Source organism: Ascaphus truei, chromosome 18 (assembly GCF_040206685.1).
Source record: "Ascaphus truei isolate aAscTru1 chromosome 18, aAscTru1.hap1, whole genome shotgun sequence".
NCBI lineage: Eukaryota > Metazoa > Chordata > Amphibia > Anura > Ascaphidae > Ascaphus > Ascaphus truei.
Window position 1 is genome coordinate 7,005,796 of NC_134500.1, and position 22,707 is coordinate 7,028,502.

Here is a 22,707-nt window from a genome sequence, read left to right on the forward strand (position 1 = left end):
GCTTATATATGTTTTGGGAGTCTGCTGTAATCGCTCATATTGTTTTAAATTGCTGACACTAGTTCAATCCGTATTTAGAACTCGTTGGGCTTTTTTTTTTTCATTCCAAGAAAACGGCGATCTGTGCTTATTCAATACCAGTAATCTCCGGAGACGTCTGAAAACAACATCTCTGATATGAAAATCCAACAGAGACCAATGTGTAAAATCACGAGAAACAACAACAAGCCTTGTGCTGTGAGAATTGCAGACCACTGAGGAATAGCGTTAAGTGGCTTGTGTAGAAAGTATGAAACCCAAACAGGCACCTGACGCTTTGCTCACCTGAGAAACTCATCCAGCAGGGCATCATCATTCCAAGATATTCAAGGCAGCTCAAAGCTGCACCGTCTCTCTTGTAGCTGGATGCTAGCCATGGCTTTGCAAATGTAATATGTCACTGGAGATATTTTAAAAAACAAAGTGAATCCCTGCGCTTCTCCCATTGGGCTAACAATAAATGGATATATATATATATATATATATATCTAAATCTGTAAGACAAAGGAGACTTTTGGTTACATCATTTGATCAAATAATGCAAAGCCTGCTAACAAATGTCAAGGTAAGTCTCAATAGCAGGTCCCTATGCTAAATGCACAGAAATGTTCTGTGAAATATACCCTGAAGGGGTTAATAAACTAAGCATAAGCTTCTGTAACTTAGTGCAGTTAAAAACTGGTATATACCAGTGAAGATACTTGCAAGTAAAGTGAAAAGTGAATTTACAGGTACCTTACTGGGAGATTATATACCTTGAAAAGGAGTGATTGGCCTCCTACAAGCTGCTCAATAAGCAGTTACAGGTGGATTGGCTAAATACATTTAATCACACCCTGGAGATATTTGGCTGGTGGTAAAAGCATTGGGCAGAATGGGAATCCTCTAATCTTTTATGTTTCTAAAACGCTTCCAACCTTGTGAAAGATACAGTCTTGTAGAGCATCTAAGCTTTAGTTAGAAGTATCACAATACCGTATGATGTGCATATTCTATATGGATTCCCTTGCAAAGTTTTGTTTTATTTATTTTTTTGCTGGAGAGCAAACATTTTAAGATCATGTCCATGCAGTTAACTTATTCAAAGTGTGTGTATCTATCTCAAAATCCCACCTAAGTGAAATGATCAAACTTGTATATGGCCATGCTCGTCATATGACTGTCTACAAGCACGTCAAAATGATCTATTTCTAAATCCCAAGAAAGGACCGTTGTTGGAAAAAGATGGCACTAGGATTGATTCCGAGCGGATAGCAAAAGACCAAAAGTAAGATGTGAGGATGAAATTAGTACATTTGTTGGGGTGACTTGGAGAAGAGAGGTTGCAACCACAGTACCTGAAAGATAATTAAGAGAGCCCTTCATCCAGCAGTGGATTGACCAGGGCTGAAGATGGTGTGTGTGTGTGTGTGTGTGTGTGTGTGTGTGTGTGTGTGTATGTACAGTATACACACACCATTAGACATTAATATTTCATTGACCGCAAAGTGGGTTGAATGTCTAAATGCAGTATGTTTATTAATTTATTTTAATTTTTTTATAACTAATTTAATTTGTTTGTTTTATGCTTTGGGGTGGGTTACAGAAAGAAAGGATGGGGTGGGGTAAGTAGTATACATACATTTTTATACATAGACTCTTTCATCAAATAAACATCAGTAAATTGGTGGTGGCAACTGGGGAGAACCAGGTGTCTATCCTCTGGGTACGGAGAGCTCTTGGTAATCGTGTGTATGTGTACTTTAGACCCTTAGCGTAAAAGTGTAGATTTGGTCCTGGGAGATATTTACAACTCATATTGTTAATAGGAATAATATAGATGATTACCTATCAATTTTTGTCAACCATGGATTCCAGGTTTTGGTGAAACCATGTGACCTATCATTTATGAAGCTGTTCAATTTCCACCTTCATTATTGTAAGAGATGTGTGCAGAGGTATGCAAATGGAGACTGTTTTAGGGTGAAATTATATCTTAGCTTAATTGAGCCTGTTCCTTTTTCCAGGCAAAACATACAAAACAACAAAATAACAAACCCCTATCCCTTTTGTAAGGGCTAACTTATTTCCCCACACCCTACCTGCAGGACTGGGACCAGCCTATGACCCCAAAGTCTCAGGAAGTACCTTAAGCAGGTAGCCCTCCATGTCAGTCTCTGGCAGGTTCCTGGGTCCTCTGTGTCCAGGAAATATAGGTCTCTGGGTGTCTTGATCTCAGCACAGCCTTCGTGTTCAAGACCGTGTCTGTGTGCAGGCTTCTCTGCTCTCCTTCTATCAGCCCAAATGTGAGCTAAGGAATCTCTCCTGTTTCTCACATCAGGCTTTTCTAAAAGCCCTAATCAGCCAGGTGGAGTCTGGTTGATTGCCTGTGTGCAATTAACCAGCACACGGCTGGATTTAGAGGCAGTTTCTCTGAAACAGTGATTAAGTCCCTGTTACAATTATAAACCATACTTTTTTGGTTATTTGGTTTCGGCTAAGGGGTGGTTGTTTCTCGGTTGCTTGGATACGCCACCTAGTAGCTGCAGAAATGTGCGCCCCTTACTTCTGGAGGACATTCTTTATGTTCTTGATTTGTTCTATTGTTGAGAGCTGCCTATGGGTCCAGGGGAAATTTGGAACCCAAAATGCTATGATTGATTTGATTAATTTAAAGACCTGTCTCCAAACTTTCTGTATCTTTGGGCATGTCCGTCATATATGGAATAAGGGGCGGGTTGGCCCCAACCCTTAAAATAGAGTTGAGTTGAGAGATATATTTTGGTAGGGCATAGGTACCACCGATACAAAACTTTTGTACCCATTTTCCTTTATTAGTGTTGATGATGGAGATCCCTTGTCATCCAGCACCTCACTGATATCGGCCTCCCAATTTCTTATGAATTAATTTTTGGTCTAGCGTGTCAAAAAAAGGAGTCCTAGAAGCCAGATCTAGCTTTGTTTGGGGGGTCGACGCTAGCCAGAGTTATCTTAGTATCTTGTATTTTGCCCATCCCTATGTGGTCTCCTCGCACCATGTCCGTCTGGAATATTATTCTATTGTGGCTTAATATGACTCCCCCTTTCTTGGGGTTTGAAGTGGCTAGAAAAATCATTGGTTATTGTTTATCCATAAAACTAAGGTAACTTAAAATGGGTCTCTCGTAGGAAAACCAGGTCCGCATGACATTAGTTTTAGTTTGTGATGACCATTCTCTCTTTGCAAGGGATGTTCAGGCCGTTTACACTATGCATGTTGCATGTAATAGACCTATTGGTACGAGTAGTTTTTATTGTAAGGATAGCTGTTGGTGTCTAGGATTAGGCCCTGTTTGGGGGTTACCTGGGAGAGGACTGAGGCTTCTCTAGGATATCATTTTAGGCTGGGTCTATAAAACTTGTGGGATTGTGGGGTTAGGGGTTAGGGTTAGGGTTAGGTTAGGGTCCCTAAGGTTGCGTCTTTTTTTTTCTCTTTACGGCCATCTTTTCAGGTCTGAAAGTAAAATTAAGAAGGTTTGTTGGTATTGGTAGAGGTGGGAGTAACAGGTGGGGACCTGGGGGTCTGCTTGTTCCCAGGCACGAATTACCCCCCAAAAGGGCACAGGTTGTCGTGGAGGACCAGGAAACCTGTGTTCTCGGACTAGGGTGTGCACATGCTTACTTGTGTCCAACGGAGTATATTGTGTTTTGCATTGAAGTAATACCTTTTTTTGAGGGGGGAGTGGGGGGGTATAGAGTTGTATGGGGGGAAAGGATGTTTTTGGAGGAGTGGTAGCCTTGGTCTCCCGACCAAGGCTCAAAGAGGAGGGGACCGGTTTCCAGGAGAAGTCATCCTTGCGGGCCACGGACTCCATACAGAGCTCCGGAGGAACTTGGGCCCAAGGGCGGCCAGTATATACTCACGTGCAGTCACTCCAAGGTTCTGCCTCTGTGCATGAAACTAGACCACGGGGCTCGCCATCAGCACCATCTCTACTCTATGCCCGGACCGAATTGGGTACCGTTGGTGTATGTTTTAAAAAATTTTTTGTTTAATGTTGGTTGTTTGAAGAAATGGCAAAGCACAGTCATGTTTGGTTGATTATAGATACTTTGATTATGCAAACATCACTGTGAATTGAGTAAGTATTTGTATTCAAGTACAGGGCAAATTTGAAAGTGCTCAATTCTGAATGCAAATAAGTGCGTAAGGCTAAGGCCCCGCTCCCTCAGTCAGCGCGCCCGCACTGCAGACAGGCGGGGCGCTGACAGACACAGACCGCGATATGCGGTCTGGAGTGGGAGGGGGGCGTGGCTTGAGCGGAGGGACCCGCTACTCCCCCCCCTCTCCCTCCACGGGCTCGGGCTGCAGGAGGGAGCTGCTGCGGGCTGCTGTAAGGTAAGTGGCTCATCAGCGCACCACGTGACGCGTCACCGCTTGGGATCATAATTTTCTTGAATCCCCTGCCGGCTGACGTGTCACAGTGCGTAGTTAGCCGTCAGCGAGGGGGGACTGGGACCGGCTAGGGAGGATTCCCCTGCTGGTGGGGAACGCTCGCGCGGCCGTCCGCGCCGCCGAGCGCAGCGGGTCCCAGCCCTAAGAGCACAACCCTATTTACATTAGGAGAGTGGTGTGCCATTATTTTACACAGGCTGGTGTGGTGCATGTAAGGCTGCGTCCCTTCTGGCGCTGAGCGCGCTGTGTTTGACGCTTTTAATTACATAAATGTATATGTGCAAGTCCCCGCTCATACATTGCGCGTGGGCACGCTCACTCAAGCTTAGCTTTAACTTTGAAGCGAGCTCAATTTGCCCGCAACGCCCCCCGCGCGCTTGCGAAATAGCCAGGACACCCGGCGCTCATACTTGGAGAGCTGGTGACGTCACCGCTCTCAAGCATGAGCGCGGTCAGCGCCAGCGGGGCTGCAGCCTACCTGGTGACATTTGGTTTAGAATAATTCTGTAATTTTAAAGTTATATTTACTCTTACTCGAGGCACAGGATATTATTCCAACAAACCATCGTAATCCTGAACATCTCGAAAATCAAAGGGAAGGTTAACATGGTCTTCAGTTTGGGTGGAAATGTCCATCTGCTCACACAGTAAACCAACACACAGGATCACCTGTTTTCTTTAAATTACTGTAATGGTAAAACATGTATACCGCCTGCTATAATGGGGGTACTTTTTATAAACCAATGAATTTTGTTTTTAAAGTTGTGGCACCACAGCAGGTTTACTGCACCATATCGAAATCCAGATTAATGAAAGCGTTCTACTGTGTAGCATGTCTTATGGCGCATTCATCCAGCCCTTCCTGTCTGGGTATCACATCAAGTTCAATCAAAGCCCCAAAGTCTGTAAAAACAAGTAACTCCCTAGATGTCACTTCTTTCAGATCTAAGTAGGCCTCTGCTTTGCCATAGCATGTGTTGGCATGGTTTAAATAAATTATATTCGCAAGAATAAAATGGTTCCATAATGAGAGGCAGATGCACTCCTGTAACTCCAGCTTTTGCCATTATGACTTTGAAGCCTTCCTGCAGTGCTGGTATCGTGGTGGAATTTGATAGCTTGCTTTTAGCCTTCATGAGCTCCGAGATAAAGGTTAAAATTGCCAGATATTGGAAGAGCTCCAAGACTGAGGCAGAGACGAGCCTGTGCTAGACAATGGTGTGTATCGGACGTTTTATACACTTTCAGATCATTCTGTTGGGGTTCCATCAATGATTTATGAGCGATCAATGGATATAATGTAGCAGGGAATAAATGGCTCTTCGCTGCATCTGTTTTGCCCACTTCATAATTAAGTTGTTATGCAACACACTTCTTTATATAATAAGCATAGCTGTACTTTTATAATTATTAAGGAGTGTAAATATATTTGTAATACATTTTGGTATTAAAGTGTAACCAACTCTTACAAACATGCTTAACCACCGGTGTTGTGAATTCTTTCCATATTATTATGCTTGGTTTATCTTCCCTTTTCCTGTTTACACTGTAGATTATTTAATGATTTAAAAAAAAAAATAGATCTTCATTACCCTTATCAAACCATCCTCATGACCACTCCCAGGCACTGACCGCTTTCCCGGGGCCCAGGACTAGAGTTTAGACTGGGGCCCGTCCCATTTAACACCTCTTCGCGAGCCCCCTCCTCTATTTCTTCCCCCTCTCCCCATACATTTTTACCCCCCCCTCATCTTACTCTTACCTCCTCTCTCTTCCTCACTCCCTCTCTAACACCCCCCTCTCCACTCCATTCTCCCCCCTCCTCACTCAATCCCGCTCCCTCAATCCCCCGCTCCTCACACTCATTCCCCCCTCACACACACGCACGCACACAATTTCCCACCACAATAATTACCCCCCACAAAATACATACAACCCCCCCAATACATACAAATACGCACCCCAACCCCCGCATAAATACGCATATGTCCATATGCAGGTTGTCACATATTGTTAATGGGAGAAGGCAGAGACAGTGGTGAAAAGCCTCGACTTTCGCAGAGAAAGCAGATCGGCACCTAAACTGCCAGCTCCTGGTTACCTTAGGAAAGCGAATTTATCTCACAATAGATTGTAAGATCTTTGTCTTGTTCTTATTTCCAGCACCAATGCCCTTTGTGAAGTTTTATATGAAAGTTGAAAAATGTTCCTTTAATGAAAGCGGCATTGCTTTTTTTTATAGAACTTTTAAAGGAGCAGTTTATCCTATTCGTTTTATCTTTTGTACAGGGTGGGAATCAGGAGCCCCCCAACCCCCCCCCCCCGAGCCATATGTCACTGTTTTCAGCTCCGGGGACCCCCTGTTTGCCGAGATACTTATCGCGTTTAAAACTCCCTCAGGAAATCTTGCACCAATAGGAAGCTGCAACATCAGTTGTGGATCCTATTGGATATCCATTTAAACCCACTTTAAAAAAAACAGGAAGTAATAACGGTAACTTCACCAATTTTAAGTATCTCGGGGTGGGGTGTGGGGTCTCAATAAACGAGCTGTTCCCTGGAATCATCACAGGTTCCAATCCTGTTACAAAAAAATACAAAAATTAAATTTTTTTGGGGGTGGATTCTTCCATTAAATTTCATTTATTTTCGTCTTCCGACAGCGGTGATCTTGTTTGGGTGACTTTTTTTTGCACTTACATGCTCCAATCCCAAGCAGCCGTGACCTTTCTGTGATTTTCCTTATTGGAGGGGGATGGGGGGGGGGGGGAGAGAGAGTGTGACTTGTTATCTGTTGTCTAAGGGAGAGCTTGTGAGAAAGCGAGAGCTGACCTGTCTCCCACAGACCTCCATGTCCTTGTTAACAGATTAGAACATTCCACCAGCCACTATCTGCACGACTATTTTTTTTCGTTGTTATTCTACCACTGCACGGTGATGAAAGCAGCAGAGGAAAATGTTATTTTTATGGTTAGTTGGTCCTTAAAGCTTTGGTTTAGGGCTACTCTGATAACTAGGCAGAGCCCTGGATATCCAACCCTAGGACACTTCTTGCTTGTTATCATTAGGAGCACATTATAGCTTGACAGAGACCCCATGTGAATTGAATGACTTGTAGAAACTTAGGCTGTTCATATGGCAACCTGTTCTTAATTAATGTAGTGTGTGCTAAACCCCCCATGGTGAACACAGCAAGTATTTGAACATGCTTACAATTACATTTGGGTTCCCTATAATCCTTCAGATGTTGCCTGATTATCAGTTTATCTGTTGTGGGAATTAAGAAAACTGTTACTCGTCCTAGATGTCAGACTCGCCCAAATAATGAGTTTGGTTGCACTTCTCTGGTTGAAAATCTTTTTGCCCTGAGGTAATAAGCCACAAATTACCTATTTTTTTCTGTTTTTAGGTTGTTCTATAGAGCAGTTATGAAGTCATCCTTCTATATGACAGATATTTGTCTTTATATTATCATAATTGCATAGAGCCAATGTCTAATGTTATATTGCAACATGCTGTCCCTGTGCGAGATTATATAAATGTTTACTATTTGTATATTTCACTCAAGTGCTTAGGAAGGTAGAGTAATTGCAGCTGAAATGCAACTGTCTAAATTACAATTCAATGTAAAAAAAAACAAACAAAAAAAATGAATAATCCGCAAACAAAGGAATACATTTTATTTTCACATGTGTATCTTCACATCTTCCCTGTCATTCTGTCTCCTTGTTAAACTCCCCGTATTGTGAATATAAATAAGGCAGCCAGCCTGATGCAAGCCATCTTAATCCATTGATACAAAGTAATGCATATTCATACGTATTATTCATTTTGTAGACTTGCACCAAGTTTTTGGAGATGGATACATAGTAACCCTCACTGACCTGCCAAGGGGGTCACATGTCCGGCATATCTCCGTTGTGCTGGAGGTCTAGCACAACTGGGGGTTAACAATAACAAGCAGATAAAGAGACCGCAGATAACTGGCACACTGCGCGGGGGGAGAGCAAGAGGCGACCTTCAAACACTGAAACAACAGCTCCATGTATGGCCATGCCCATGCTCCTGCCCACCTGATTGGCCAGGCCAAGGAAAGCTCCGAGCAGCGACAGGTGCTAGAGAAAGCTACACCTGTTTCTCCATGTGCTGATGTAGTGATTGGTTTTTAGCAGAGGTTTCCGGGGCCTGTCGGTGAGATCCAGAACATATGCCAAGTAATGCAAGATGGCGACCTCCGGCCTCTCAAAAATTAACCAATTGGAGTATTGTATTTGAAATGGCCTGACTAAAAAGTTTTCAAAGGGGTAGCGTTTCTGACCCCTCCAGTAGAAAAGGGGTTAAAATGTCCTGCTTTAGCACAGCACTCCCAGATCTGATTTGTGCACAGACGTGTTGACAAGGCTAAGTAACACATTGTGTAACATTTCCCTTCTGTCCATCCAAGTAAAAATACCAGTCTGAATTTGCATGCTGAAACCAAAGCGGACTTGTTTGTGGTAATAAGAGCGCCTTGCTGCAGCAGGTTAAACAGAAACTGATCTAGTGACGCCGAGGGAAGCGACTTACTCAAGTCTGCAGGCTGCAAGACCCGTGCAAAAGAACAGCACCTGATTTATCAATGGAAAAAAGCCCGTCGCTCACAGTGGGATTCCTTTTCTTTGATAAATCGGGTTCTGGTTTTGCCCCAATTTGGCAACTGAGAAGCTATAATAAATAGACCCGTAATTGTCCGGTAAATCCGTGTTGCTGTTCTATGAAACCCTTCCCTGCCCATCGCTGCGACGTTCCAACGTTTCCAACTGTAATCTTTGGCTTTCGGTCAGGTCCACGAAGCGTAGAGAAGTTTTTTTTTTTTTTTGTACCTTTTTGTTTTTCTTTGGTTCGTGGGGCGGTTGATGGAGAGGGCAAGACACTCTGGCCCGCTTACACAAACGGTCAACTCCAGTTCCAATGAATGGGGCTGACCCCTTCCAGAGGAGAAGGACCGTTTCACAGCATATTGAATAGTGGCTATAGACAAAGAGAAGTTGCAATTGTGACCGGGCATAAGGGACAGTGACGGTAGGCATGTGCAGTGTTGTGTCTTTAGTTTACACCTTCTGCACCAATGAGGCACTGGAGTTGATATTTTTGGGGTTACATAGTGGAGCTATTTTTGTTAAAAGCATGTGTACCGTTCAGTCCCATCTTCCGTTCTCTTGAAACATCTGTTCTCCTGAAATGTATCAGGTATATTATACTGTGCTGTAAAGGGAGCGCGTACGCTGTCCTACTGGCGGCATGTGGTCTGGGTGATGCCACCAAGGGGGGGGGGGGATATAGCATGGGTCCTGTCACTGACAGTGAGTCAAAGCAGGCAGAGAGGAAATTAGATGAGCTACGGTAGCATGGAGGTTCCCTACGCAGCTCACTGTGCCGTCTGCGAAACGCGCACAGGGAACGAGACGCACACCTGCAAAAACGACAGCCACTTTTTTCTTTTTTTTAGGATTGTCCCTGCCCTCCTTGGGAGTGAGACCTGACGTTCGTAGACAGGTCCTGAGCCAGGGTTTTGCAGCTTTTTCTTTTTGTCTGTTCTTTTACCAGCTCCGTGTTGAAATAGAAACATTTCTACATACCCTTTCCTCCTTGTGTTCCAGGCTCTCGCAGAGGCAGCCCTCTGCCCAGGCCCAGCACAAGCATTCAAAAACATTTCGGCACAACGCTCTTCCAATATCCACAATGTTTGTTTTAATGAAAAATGGTAATAAAACTTGACGGGGGGGGCTGAAAAGACCCAAACAAGCACCGTTCCCTGACGTTTCGTGACATCGTGTCACTTCTTGTGATGCTGGAAGAGCCCTGGGCTGAAATGTTTTTCAAGTTTTTTGTTTTTGAATAAGAACATTGAGAAAGTAAACTAAACACTGTAAGCAAATAGTAATATTGTTATCACACCGCTGCCAGACTTACCAGCATCATATATAGTAAATCAACACAATGTAGTGACGATCAGTCCATGCTCAGAAGTGATTGAAGGAATCATTGTTTCATTGCATATAATAAAACTGTTGAAGCTACGTCCATGTATACTGGTATTAAGTGAGCAATCCAAGCCGTTCTGTACTTTCTATACATAGGATAGAAGTAGAGGGTTTCCTGAGCTGTACCTCATTCATTTCAACTCCGGAGACTCCCTGCTTCTAGAGATACTTCCCTCCGTAGGGGGTGTCGGTTTCTCCTGCAAGTTTAAAGCTCCAGAGTCACATGGGCCAATAGGAAGCCACACTGGGCGACATCACGGCTTCCTATTGGTGAGGGTGCAGAAGCTCCACCATTGCTTGAATCCTGCTAGCCTAGCAGTGTGGCTACCGGCACCTCCCTACAGAAGTATCTCTGGAAATGGGGCACCCCGGCCCTGAAATTAATGGGGTTTAACTCCAGAGACCCCCTGCTTTAATCCTATGTAAATAATAATTGGGGGGGGGGGGGGGGGGAACGGCCAGCTTGGATTGCCACTTTAAGTGATACTGCCATCCAATGAGTGAGACATGAAGGGCCTACAGGAGCCCCTGGTTAGCCTGTATTAAAAAGCAACATACTCTGTATCTTCTGCGTTTGTTGTTATACAGCTTTCCAAATGTAGGCCCCAAAGCCTCCCTGGCAGTTAGTGCGATTTGCATGTCAATTTTCCAATTGTGTTTCAGACTCTAAGAAAGAAAGGCTTAAATGGCTGTGAGAGCCCTGATGCCGACAGCTACTTTGAGGAGAACACATTCAGAAAACTAAATGAAGATAGTGATTTTGTTTTCAAGCGAGGCCCTGTAAGTATTTTTACCCTCCGTCCCTTCCTTGTATGTGTTGATCCTTTTTATTAACTTCACTGTTTAGGCCCTGAACAAGAAGGAGCACAGGGGGTGCGACAGCCCAGACCCAGACAGCTCGTATGTGCTCACCCCGCACACCGAGGAAAAATACAAAAAAATTAACGAGGAGTTTGATAATATGATGCGCAACCATAAAATCGCAGTGAGTAAGAGTGCACGCTCCATCTCTTTGTCTCTTTCAGCTCATGAGAAAATTCACTTCTGTTATCTGATACGACTGCTAGATCCAAATCGCCCATGTGGAGTTTTGCTTTGGCCAATCCAGTGTTTTAAAAGGGGCAATCCGTCCTGTGACCAAAGCAAAGACATTCCAGTGACATGCATAAAGCTGCAATTCAGTCTTTTTTTTAATTTATTTTTTTACTTCAATAGTTTTATGTGGGCATCTCTAATTACTTAAAGAACTGTATAGCTGCCAGTCAATTCGTTCTCCATGTATTGATGGGCGAAATTTGGCGACATCTTTAAATATGGCATATGTTTTTCATCTGCTTCTGTCAGTCAGTGGAAGCTCATGAATATTCATGAGCATTTCTGCACTGACATGTGCTAGAGGGAGGGCAGGGCTGACAAAGGGGTGTGCCAGAGCTTGTGACAGGACATGAAGGGGCAGTGCCTTAGCAAATGGCTGTTAAAATAGAATACAAGAAAATTGGTCTTTCAAAGTTGTTTTTTTAAAAACAGAAAATGCTAAAAGTATTTTTTCTTACTACAGAACTGATTTATTAAAAAAAAACACACATGCAGGATATTGACTGAACTGCAGCTTTAAGGGGGTCTCGTCTGGGGTATCAATGCCTTTTTAACCCAAATCTACCACCCATAAGTATCTTGAATGTATTTGTTAAAGTGACACTTGGGAGGAGTTTGATTCCCTCTGGCTGCTCCCTTTAGTGTGATGTCACTGTGTGATGTCACTGTGTGATAAGCGAGTGCTTGTACAGCCAGAGTCCCCCACCTCCCCTTATCTATATTGGTTCTCTGATAAGGGGGAAGGAAAGCACTTGATTGACAAACACTTCCCCATTCAGAGGCTCCTAAGAAATGTAACTGTCGGACTAGGTGGGATTGCACCTTTAAGAGTATTTATGTGCTGCTACCCTAGGGTCCTGTCACACGTGTCGCAGATCCTCTGGCTGTGAAGTGGTTAATGATTGATCCCCCAAATCTTTGTATGGTGTGATCATCAATAACAATTTAATGTAATAGAGTTTTGTTTTAATCTGAATATGTTTTGCACATATATGGGACATGTGTGTTAAGGCTAGAGGGGTACAAAAACATTCCTCCATATGTGTCAAAGAACAAAGCTTATCAATTTCATTGATATATTTTTCTTTGATACGTATGGTGCAGATTTTTGCCCCAAAATTGCGTGAGGACTCCTGGAGTTGAGCACTCCATGACTACGATACTTTATAAACCAAAATATGGTTAATATTTTTGTTTCATGGTTATGCTGTTGAATATGTATTTTCAGAGTTGTAATGTTGGATTTTGTTTTTACAGGTCCTCTGTCACTGAATTCACCTTGTATATTTCGGCATAACATGTACTTACTGTAATACAAACCTGTTCTTGCGTTGCTTCACCTTCTGCAAATCAAATGTCCCTGTATCTTTAAGTTGTGTTATGGGAAAATATCACTGCTTAATGTTCTTACCATGTTTATGCATAGGGCTACAAAATAACACTTTGACATAGAAAGCATTCTTTGACACTTTCAATACTATTTTACGTACCTCCTTTTTAAACAGGTGCAGAAAACCATTAATAACAATGTTACCCCTTTTAGACCATGTAGCTGCCCATCCCTGATGTAAATATGCGTGTCTGCTTTGTGTTTCTGGGAAGTGATGCTGAGTTACCTGTTCTTCTGTTTTCAGCCTGGATTGGCACCGCAAAACTTTTCGATGTCCGTGACCGTTCCCGTGTCCCACCCCAACACTTTGTCATACAGTTCTCAAGGGAACACTCTGGTCAGCTCGGCACTAGTGGCCAGCACATCATTAACAGACACAAGCATGCTGTCCCCACCTCAGACCACGCTGCATCGAAACTCCCCAGGGGTACCACAGAGACCGCCTAGCACCGGAAATGCAGGTAACAATGTCCTTGGCGTCTGACCTTCATGTGATACTAATCAATGTGTTACATTCGTTGTTCCCCCGCTGCAGTGTATGTTATCCCCATCCGTGTATGCTGCCATGTAGGGACTAGCAGAAGTTCTCACCTCCACAAGCACACACCCAGCGCGCACAAGCACACACCCAGCGCGCACAAGCACACACCCAGCGCGCACAAGCACACACCCAGCGCGCACAAGCACACACCCAGCGCGCACAAGCACACACCCAGCGCGCACAAGCACACACCCAGCGCGCACAAGCACACACCCAGCGCGCACAAGCACACACCCAGCGCGCACAAGCACACACCCAGCGCGCACAAGCACACACCCAGCGCGCACAAGCACACACCCAGCGCGCACAAGCACACACCCAGCGCGCACAAGCACACACCCAGCGCGCACAAGCACACACCCAGCGCGCACAAGCACACACCCAGCGCGCACAAGCACACACCCAGCGCGCACCCTCCCCCCTGCAGCACACCCCTCCCCCCGCAGCACACCCCTCCCCCCGCAGCACACCCCTCCCCCCGCAGCACACCCCTCCCCCCCGCAGCACACCCCTCCCCCCGCAGCACACCCCTCCCCCCCGCAGCACACACACACCCCCCGCACACACACCCCCAGCACACACATACACACACCCCCAGCACACATACACACACCCCCAGCATACACACACACACCGCACACACACATAGCATACTGACACACAGCAGCACACAGTAACTCCTCTCCTTGATGTCATAGAGGGCAGTGACATGCACTGTGCTGCAGCTCTCTGCCTCAGTCATGCTCGCAGCCTCTGCGCCTGCTCTCTCTGCTCCTCTCCTCCTCTCCTCTCTGCTCCTCTCTCCTTCCTCACTGACTCGCTGTGACCAGCTGCAGCACTGGCTGAGGTTAAGTCACCAACAGGGGGGATTTCTGCGCCCCTGTTTCTCCCCCCCCTCCCCCCAGCCTCTGTTTATATCACTAGAGAAGCAGACATTATAATTCGGAGTGCATTGTTAAATATTTATGGATACTGGAAAGTACGGACATCGTCGTGCCATAAAACCTATAAATAACACCGGGCTCATACCGCGCAGAGTAAAGGATTGCTGCGGCGGTTCCACCGTGTCAGTGATCAGGGCTGCGTTACAAAGTAGCATGCAGAAGATACTGTGGGAAGCCTTTTTAGGAGTCTCTGCAGAGGTATTTGTGCTAAACAGTTCTGTAACGTCCGAACATAGGGGATTATTTCCCGGGTCAGCATGAAAGACACACGCGTGACACATGTACAGATGTGATCCTCTAACAGTGCAGTTTCCCTTCAGTTTCCTCTTTGTGCTATTCGCAGGGGTAATGTTGTGCGCTGCTGACCTATCTGTGCCGAATGGGGCCAGTACGAGTCCAGTGGGTGAGTGACGCTGCACTTTATAGGTTATAGCATCTCCCACTCCTAAATAAAATGAGTGCGTGTGAGAGAAGCATTTCCGTGTAAGAGCGCTGAAACAGTCGTTAGCGGCACATCCCATTGTCCCCTCTCCCCGTGACCTTGTGCAAGTAACTTTATCTCCCTGTGCCTCTCTGTACGCTGCCCTAGGCAGTGGCTCGTACCTGCAATATTCAACGCACAGCGCTGTGTACACTGGCAGTTTACACTTTGTATCAGAGAGAATGTTATTATACGATGTGAGATCACCGGGTAAATGGTGGCACGGAGCAGTTGTTCAAGTTGCCTCCTCTGAGAACCTTTTTTCGGTATGCCCACGCCCTGTGATTATTACCGTTATCGCTTGCATATGTTTATCTGCGGCTGCGGTTTATCGCGCAGCCGCCTGTGATGGCTTAAAGCAAATGGATTGTGATGAGGAATTTTGGAATGACGCACACAGCGTGTGCCTGGTGATGGAAGCCCAAACCATTCAGCCTCAAAGTAGACGTTTGATATAGAACACTGCAGAGGCCTCTCACACACCCCCCACACAGGCTCAACATCTTAAAGGGGCAGTCTCCTCCCCCAGTCTCCTCCCCCCCCTACTTGTCTCCTCCCTCATTTTTACATGTTGCTGAAGCATGTTCTCCAGGGATCACCACATGGGGGGTTTCATCTCCCACGTCACGCAGGTCAGTCGGCAGCTGCAACATCATCCATCGCGACTTCCTGTTGGCCCACGTGTGGCCGGGAGGTTTAAACCTCCACGCAGTATCAGTGGCACCTTCCCCTGGTCAGTATCTCGGGAAGCAGGAGGACCCCAGGACTGACATTAACGTGGTTCAGGGGAGGGGTGGGGGGGAAGGCCCAAGGAGGAACTGCTCCATTAACTTCCTCTGTACCGCAGGACGCTGTACGCTCCTTAACCCCTTCACTACCAAGATGAACCTGTCACTCCGGTAAAGTAAATGTGTGCGGCAGGTCCCCGTCATCGCAAAGGAACTAAACGGCAAAAGTAATCCGACCAAGAAAAATTTGGAAAGGAACCATAGGACATCAATGCTTTCTAAATAATTTTCCTTCTCATGGTCGGTATGCAGCAAACCCGTTACACGAGAGGGAGCACTCGTTAAAAGAACAAGCGCTGTGTACATTTATGGCGCTACATAAATACATACAATACAACAGAACGCAATGAATCTGTGCACGCCATGTAAACGCCGGCACCACAGATCTCAATCCGAGCAACAACACAAAAGAGAAGCGTATCCAATTTTCACCACATATAGTGAGATGGGAGGTGTTGCAATGTGTTTATCTTCAGCATTAGACCATCTTTGTCACTTGATGATACACTTGTTGTCTGGTTTCCAACACAGAGGTGTAACCCAGCTGCTGTCTGCGAGGAAAAGGACGCAGGTCCGCATTTGCTATTCAAATGCGGCAGATGTTTCGGCTGATACAGCGTCTGTGTGAGAGGAAGTTATAAAGCAATTGTACCTAATATGTTCAAGACCAATCTCCACTGATTTAACCCCTTGGCGGCCAATGCAACGCAGCACAAAGCAGAGACAGTGTTTAACACTTTAATTGCCGGCCTGCTACGTCATGGAATGGAAAATATTTCATCAGGAAGTTCTTTGTTGTGCTGATGTGGGTTAGATCGAATGCGGAAACATTGTAATCATTCACTTGCTGTCCTTTCTGTGTAACATCCTTTGATTGGTACCCTTAGCAGAGGTTGGTGTTGAGCGAGTTGTCCTGTTACCAGACATTCTATCTTGGAAGTTAACCATGATAAATATTTAATGATCCGATGAGTGCATTATTTCTCTCCTCCCCCCCCCCTGCGCAGTAATATGAGCATTATTTCTCTCTCCTCCCCCTCCCCCACCACCCCGCAGTAATAAGAGTATTAGGCCAGGTCCCCGGTGGTGATGGCGGCGCCGTGCGCACCACACACCAGTCACTCACCTCTGCAGTGGCAGGCCCCAGTGTCTCCTTCCGGTAGGCTCATGAGGCGCTGTGGCGCGTCAGCCAGCAGGGGATACAACAAGATTGTGTTCCCTTGCGACAACGCGGTAACATGGTGCGCTTTGAGCCAATAGAGGGGAGATAGCTTGTGCCAATGGGAGCGCAGCAACTGTCATCTTGATCACATGCTTCATTGCAACATTGTCCAGTCCTTACACACAAAAAAACGCGTCGCTCTACAGGGCTTGTGTCTGCAGTGGAGAACTTTGTCCCCGTAATGCACCATAACCCAGCTGGTTTGCAAAAGTTGCAGCGAGCGGAGACTATCCCCCAAAAAACCTTTATTTAAAAATAAAAAGCGAAATTCCAGTGTTGCGAGTCAGCTTGTTTTAGAAATACAAATTCATGGCGTTCTGGGGCACAAAAGTCTTCCATTGCATTAACTTTATCCAGCGGTTATGGTACTTGATGGCGATTTCACCCATGTGGGGGATACTCTCCTGCTTGGTGAGCGCCGTTTTCCCTGTGCTGTGCCTGTGGGGCTGGGGCAGTGCTTTGTGTTGTGTCATGCCCTATACAGAGGGTATGGAATTACTTGAAGGCAACATTTGTGGGGAGAAGGTAAAAAAAGAAAGCTTTTCTGGGGGGGACGGTGAAATGTATATGTCTACTCACTATTGCTGCTGGTTGGAAAAGAAAGCGTGCTTTCCTGTGCAAGCAGGAACAAGACATGGGGTATACCAACTAGCAGGGGAAGGATAGGCAAACCAACTCAGATATAAGCAGAGGGGGGTTTCCAAGGCAACAGACTGGGAAGCCACAAGGGAAAGCAACAATGTAGCAGCATTACCCTGATGTGAAGGCTGCCTCAGAACAGGGAAAAAAACCCTTACAGGTTCCAGAAGACACAGGAAAAAGAATGAATGGATTCAGAAGCCAACAAAAGGTGAAATTTTAAAATAGCAGCGAGTCCTTCACATCGTTGGACGAAGATGGGACTCAACTGGATTTCAAAGGAAATCAAAAGACCAAGATGGTTGTCAAAAGTAAGATGGGAGGATCAAATTAAGTAATTTATTGGAGCAACGGAAGTACAGTACTTGGAAGACCATTGGGGAGACCTTCATCCAGCAGTGGGTCAACCAGGCTGAAGATGATGCGACACACATTTACACACGTGTGTGTATGCACAAGATGTTTGTATTGTTTGTGTGTATTGTCTGTATGTAAAGCAGGGGTAATTATGACAAAGGAGTTGTCCATAGAAGGAGGGGAGTCTATACAAACATGTATAGGACCAGGTCACTTATTCCACGACATTCAAAAAAACGGGAACATTCAACTGTAGCCAGAACATTCTTTTTGTAATGTGTTTGCTAAAAGGAATGCCGTGTTCTTGGTACGCGAACATCAGAGACACTTGCTGGATTAGTGTAGCCAAGGATTGGAAAACAACTGCAGAATTACATCCCTCTACAGCAGCGGTTGCCAACTCTAGTCCCCAATGGCCACCAACAGGACATGTGTTCAGGACATTCCTGCTTTAGCACAGGTGGCTCAATCAGTGGCAGTCTTCGACCGAGCCACTTTTTGAGCTACCTGTGCTGAAGCAGGGATATCCTGAACACCTGACCTGTTGGTAGCTCTTGAGGACTGGAATTGGCTACTTCTGGTCTACCAGAATTATCTGACACTGATTCCTGTCTCAATGTTCTGAAATATATCAGTTAACCTTTCACTTTGGATTGTTTCTTCGTTCCCCTCGTTAGGCTCAAATTTGCCTTGAATTTGTGAGAAAGATTAGACAAAATTCGTTTTTCAAATGTATAGTATGCAAGAAATAGGTTTTCTAATGTACAGTATGCAAGAAATAGGGTTTCTAATGTACAGTATGCAAGAAATAGGTTTTCTAATGTACAGTATGCAAGAAGTAGGTTTTCTAATGTACAGTATGCAAGAAGTAGGTTTTCTAATGTACAGTATGCAAGAAATAGGTTTTCTAATGTACAGTATGCAAGAAATAGGTTTTCTAATGTACAGTATGCAAGAAATAGGTTTTCTAATGTACAGTATGCAAGAAATAGGTTTTCTAATGTACAGTATGCAAGAAATAGGTTTTCTAATGTACAGTATGCAAGAAATAGGTTTTCTAATGTACCGTATGCAAGAAATTGGTTTTCTAATGTACAGTATGGAAGAAATAGGTTTTCTAATGTACAGTATGCAAGAAATAGGTTTTCTAATGTACCGTATGCAAGAAATTGGTTTTCTAATGTACCGTATGCAAGAAATTGGTTTTCTAATGTACAGTATGCAAGAAATAGGTTTTCTAATGTACAGTATGCAAGAAATAGGTTTTCTAATGTACAGTATGCAAGAAATAGGTTTTCTAATGTACAGTATGCAAGAAATAGGTTTTCTAATGTACAGTATGCAAGAAATAGGTTTTCTAATGTACAGTATGCAAGAAGTAGGTTTTCTAATGTACAGTATGCAAGAAATAGGTTTTCTAATGTACCGTATGCAAGAAATAGGTTTTCTAATGTACAGTATGCAAGAAATAGGTTTTGAAAAAGCCGAAATGTTCTATGTCTTAGAAAGCGTGACTGCAGATAGCCATGCAAATGCAGTAAATATATACAGCATTTATAACTCGTTGGGAGCATGCGCAGTGTGGCGGTTGTGGCCGTGACTTACCAACACTTAACCCACGAGTATCCCCCTCGGTTGTGGCCGTGACTTACCAACACTTAACCCACGAGTATCCCCCTCGGTTGTGGCCGTGACTTACCAACACTTAACCCACGAGTATCCCCCTCGGCTGTGGAAATATATTTTTTTGCTGCTTGACTTGTGAAAAGTATCTTTTGCACCTTATTTGACTTTGTTGCATATCATCTGTCAATTCGTCAACCTCTGTGTGTGCTAAATTATACTCATTTCATCTACTGCTTAATATTGCTGCTATGCACACACTGACTCACTATAGGGGTTGTGATCTCGGTAGTCACTGACCGGCCGGTCTGAGTTGTTGGAGGCAAACATTAGTTTGCTTCTACATTCTCATTACTTATTGGTGCAGTTATTTCACCTGCTAAGCATATAGTACCAGCATTTCATGACATGTTTCCACATTATAGTTCAGTAATATGCTCTCCTTTGAGACTAATTCAAATGTAGTTACAACCTATTTCCGCTTGTTATTTCTGTCTTTATGGGGTTTTAGTACCATCTCACAGCAGGCAGGACACCACCGCTCCCTTTTTTAACTCATGTACAGGCAGTCCTCGGTTATCCGACACAATGCGTTACTCAAAATGGCGTTGTAAAGCGAAACGTTGTAAAGCGAAACACGTTTTCCCATAGGAACACTGTTTAAATGAAAGGTTCCGTTCCTGAAGGCATTTTTAACACTAAAATACACCAAATATTTTATGCAGGCAATAAGATATGCAGCACACACATAAATTATATAGTGTATATACTGTATTCTATATATAATATAACAAAATAAATAATATATTAGATAGTATAATATAATATTATATAGTATAATATTATATATATACGCTCTTACGACGCTTTGCAACGTTGTTTATGTGAATGTGTATATATATACACACATACACAACGTTGCAAAGCGTCGTAAGAGCGTTGGATAAGCCATTTTGGCGTTGTAAAAATGAATATAGGTATGCATTGCATAGCGTTGGATGAGCCATTCGTTGTAAAGCGAGGACTGCGTGTGTGTCTATTTGTGATTAATAAATGTTGTTACTTTCTTGTATGCTAGAGTGCTATTAGGGGATTCTTTTTTTTCTGTGTTTGTTTTCAGCATTATTTATAACTTGTTAGACGTTTCCTTTTTCCCTCCTATCTTGGACCCTATAAATGTGTTGAAACCACAGTCTGCCGTGATCGCCATTGTTTTTTTTTACATCTTATGCTCCATCGAGCACAGAGCTGCGCAAACTTGGGGGGGGGGAGGGGGCGCGGCAGTTAGAGGCCCAGCGCTCTTCCCCAAGGCATTTAAATTAAATGCTGGGGGATCTCTTGAGGCCTCTGTAACTTCACTTACCTTGTCTCCGGCAACGCGTCACCATTTGACGCCGGGAGGTCACATGACGTCGTGTTGCCATGGCAACGTGCCATCACGTGACCCCACCGCGTCATTTGATACTGGAGACATGGTAAGGAGGGGGACGCAGGGGGTGAAAGTTTGCTTACCCCTGATCTAGGAGACAGAAGCGTGTGAAATATTAAGTATCGGGGAGGTTAAAATGGAGATCTCCCCAGTGCAGTTTAAGGCTGCGCTTATAGTGCTGGCTATGCCGACTGCGCCGTCGCGCAGCGCCGTAGCAAGTACATGCAGTCCGTCGCGGGTGCCCATAGTGGGCCCGACTGTGACTGCGACGCAGAGCGACGGAGCGGTCGCGATCGCCAGTAGTCAAAGGATTTTGACTTTTTTGGCGATCGCCGCATGACGTCAGCGGCACGTGAGTGATTCAGTCAGAGGGTGAACCGCTCACAGCCACGCCTCCGCCACGCCCCCCGGTCGCCCTCTCTTGTCTCCTGCACCATAGTGCAGGAATCGCTATTACAACGGCGCCGGCTGACGTCACGCAGTCGCATCGCCGTAGCATAAAGGTTATCGTGCTAATCTGAGAAGATCATTTTATTAAACTATGATGAACAAAAAAAAACCCCATCAGGACATGCTGTGGGGGCAAGATACTAGAATTAGGAGTTAAACTCATGTAGGCCTGTGCGGGTGCTATCTTGCACATGTGTGAGGGTGCTATCTTGCACATGTGTGCGGGTGCTATCTTGCACATGTGTGCGGGTGCTATCTTGCACATGTGTGCGGGTGCTATCTTCTTTATTGAAAGTTGAAACTTTATGACAAAGAATCCAATTTGTGCATCAGTTGGGGTCTGCAGCTCCTCATTGAGTGAAAGCCAGACCCCAAATTAAGACTACTGTTCTGTGTCCTGGGTCACATATGTCCGTGTCCTGGGCCACGTGTGCTCGTGTCCTGGGCCATGTGTGCCCAGTCCTGGCTCACATATATGTGTGCCCGTGTCCTGGCTCACATATATGTGCCCGTGTCCTGGCTCACATATATGTGTGCCCGTGTCCTGGCTCACATATGTGTGCCCGTGTCCTGGCTCACATATATGTGTGCTCTTGTCCTGGCTCACATATATGTGTGCCCGTGTGCTGGCTCACATATATGTGCGCCCGTGTCCTGGCTCACATATATGTGCGCCCGTGTCCTGGCTCACATATATGTGTGCCCGTGTCCTGGCTCACATGTGCATCTCTGAGATGATGTACCCTGTTGGTGCATGATCTATCCATTTAAGAACGTGGCTGTAAGGAGAGTGTTTTGTGACCGCTCTGTCAAGAGCATGGAATGTTCCTTGGACCCGGTTATGAAAACTGCCCGCAAAGCTAACAGGAAATGACTGGCCTGGGTGTGGGACAAGGGACCGGCTCTCTGTACAGGCTCTCCAAATGCCTGCCAAGTCCGAAAGTAGACAATAACCACACAAAACAGAGGGATCTCTCCATCCCCATGGGGATCTGTAATTTGTTTCACAAATCTCTCAACCGATTTAATTTATATAATAGTGAGATTGAATGTTTTGTTTTTTTTTGGTTTAAGATAGGAGTTGTATTGAAAATTTAAGGGCAAAGGACGCAGTCCATAGGGTGACCCTGACTTTCTAAAGAGCATATCCCCACTAAATTATATAAAGGCAGTACATAGAGTGGATTTGTTCCAAAATGTAAAGTAGAACGCATCCTTAATCCTTCATTGGGTTGGGGTATTTGCAATACATTGCAGGATCTTCTGACACTG

General features: G+C 44.9%; 1 protein-coding gene across 14 annotated transcripts in view; it reads left to right on the forward strand.

Moving 5' to 3' along the window:
- MEF2A (myocyte enhancer factor 2A) overlaps positions 1-22,707 on the forward strand; it is a 76,738-nt gene that overhangs the window by 43,736 nt on the left and 10,295 nt on the right. For 8 of the 14 annotated variants that reach the window (XM_075575266.1, XM_075575265.1, XM_075575261.1 and 5 more), the window contains 4 exons: positions 11,140-11,256; positions 11,324-11,461; positions 13,206-13,422; positions 14,790-14,849. In XM_075575266.1, the coding sequence (XP_075431381.1) occupies positions 11,140-11,256; positions 11,324-11,461; positions 13,206-13,422; positions 14,790-14,849 (532 nt within the window). The remainder of the gene's footprint in view (positions 1-11,139; positions 11,257-11,323; positions 11,462-13,205; positions 13,423-14,789; positions 14,850-22,707) is intronic. The other 6 variants (XM_075575272.1, XM_075575274.1, XM_075575271.1 and 3 more) reach the window with 4 other exon arrangements.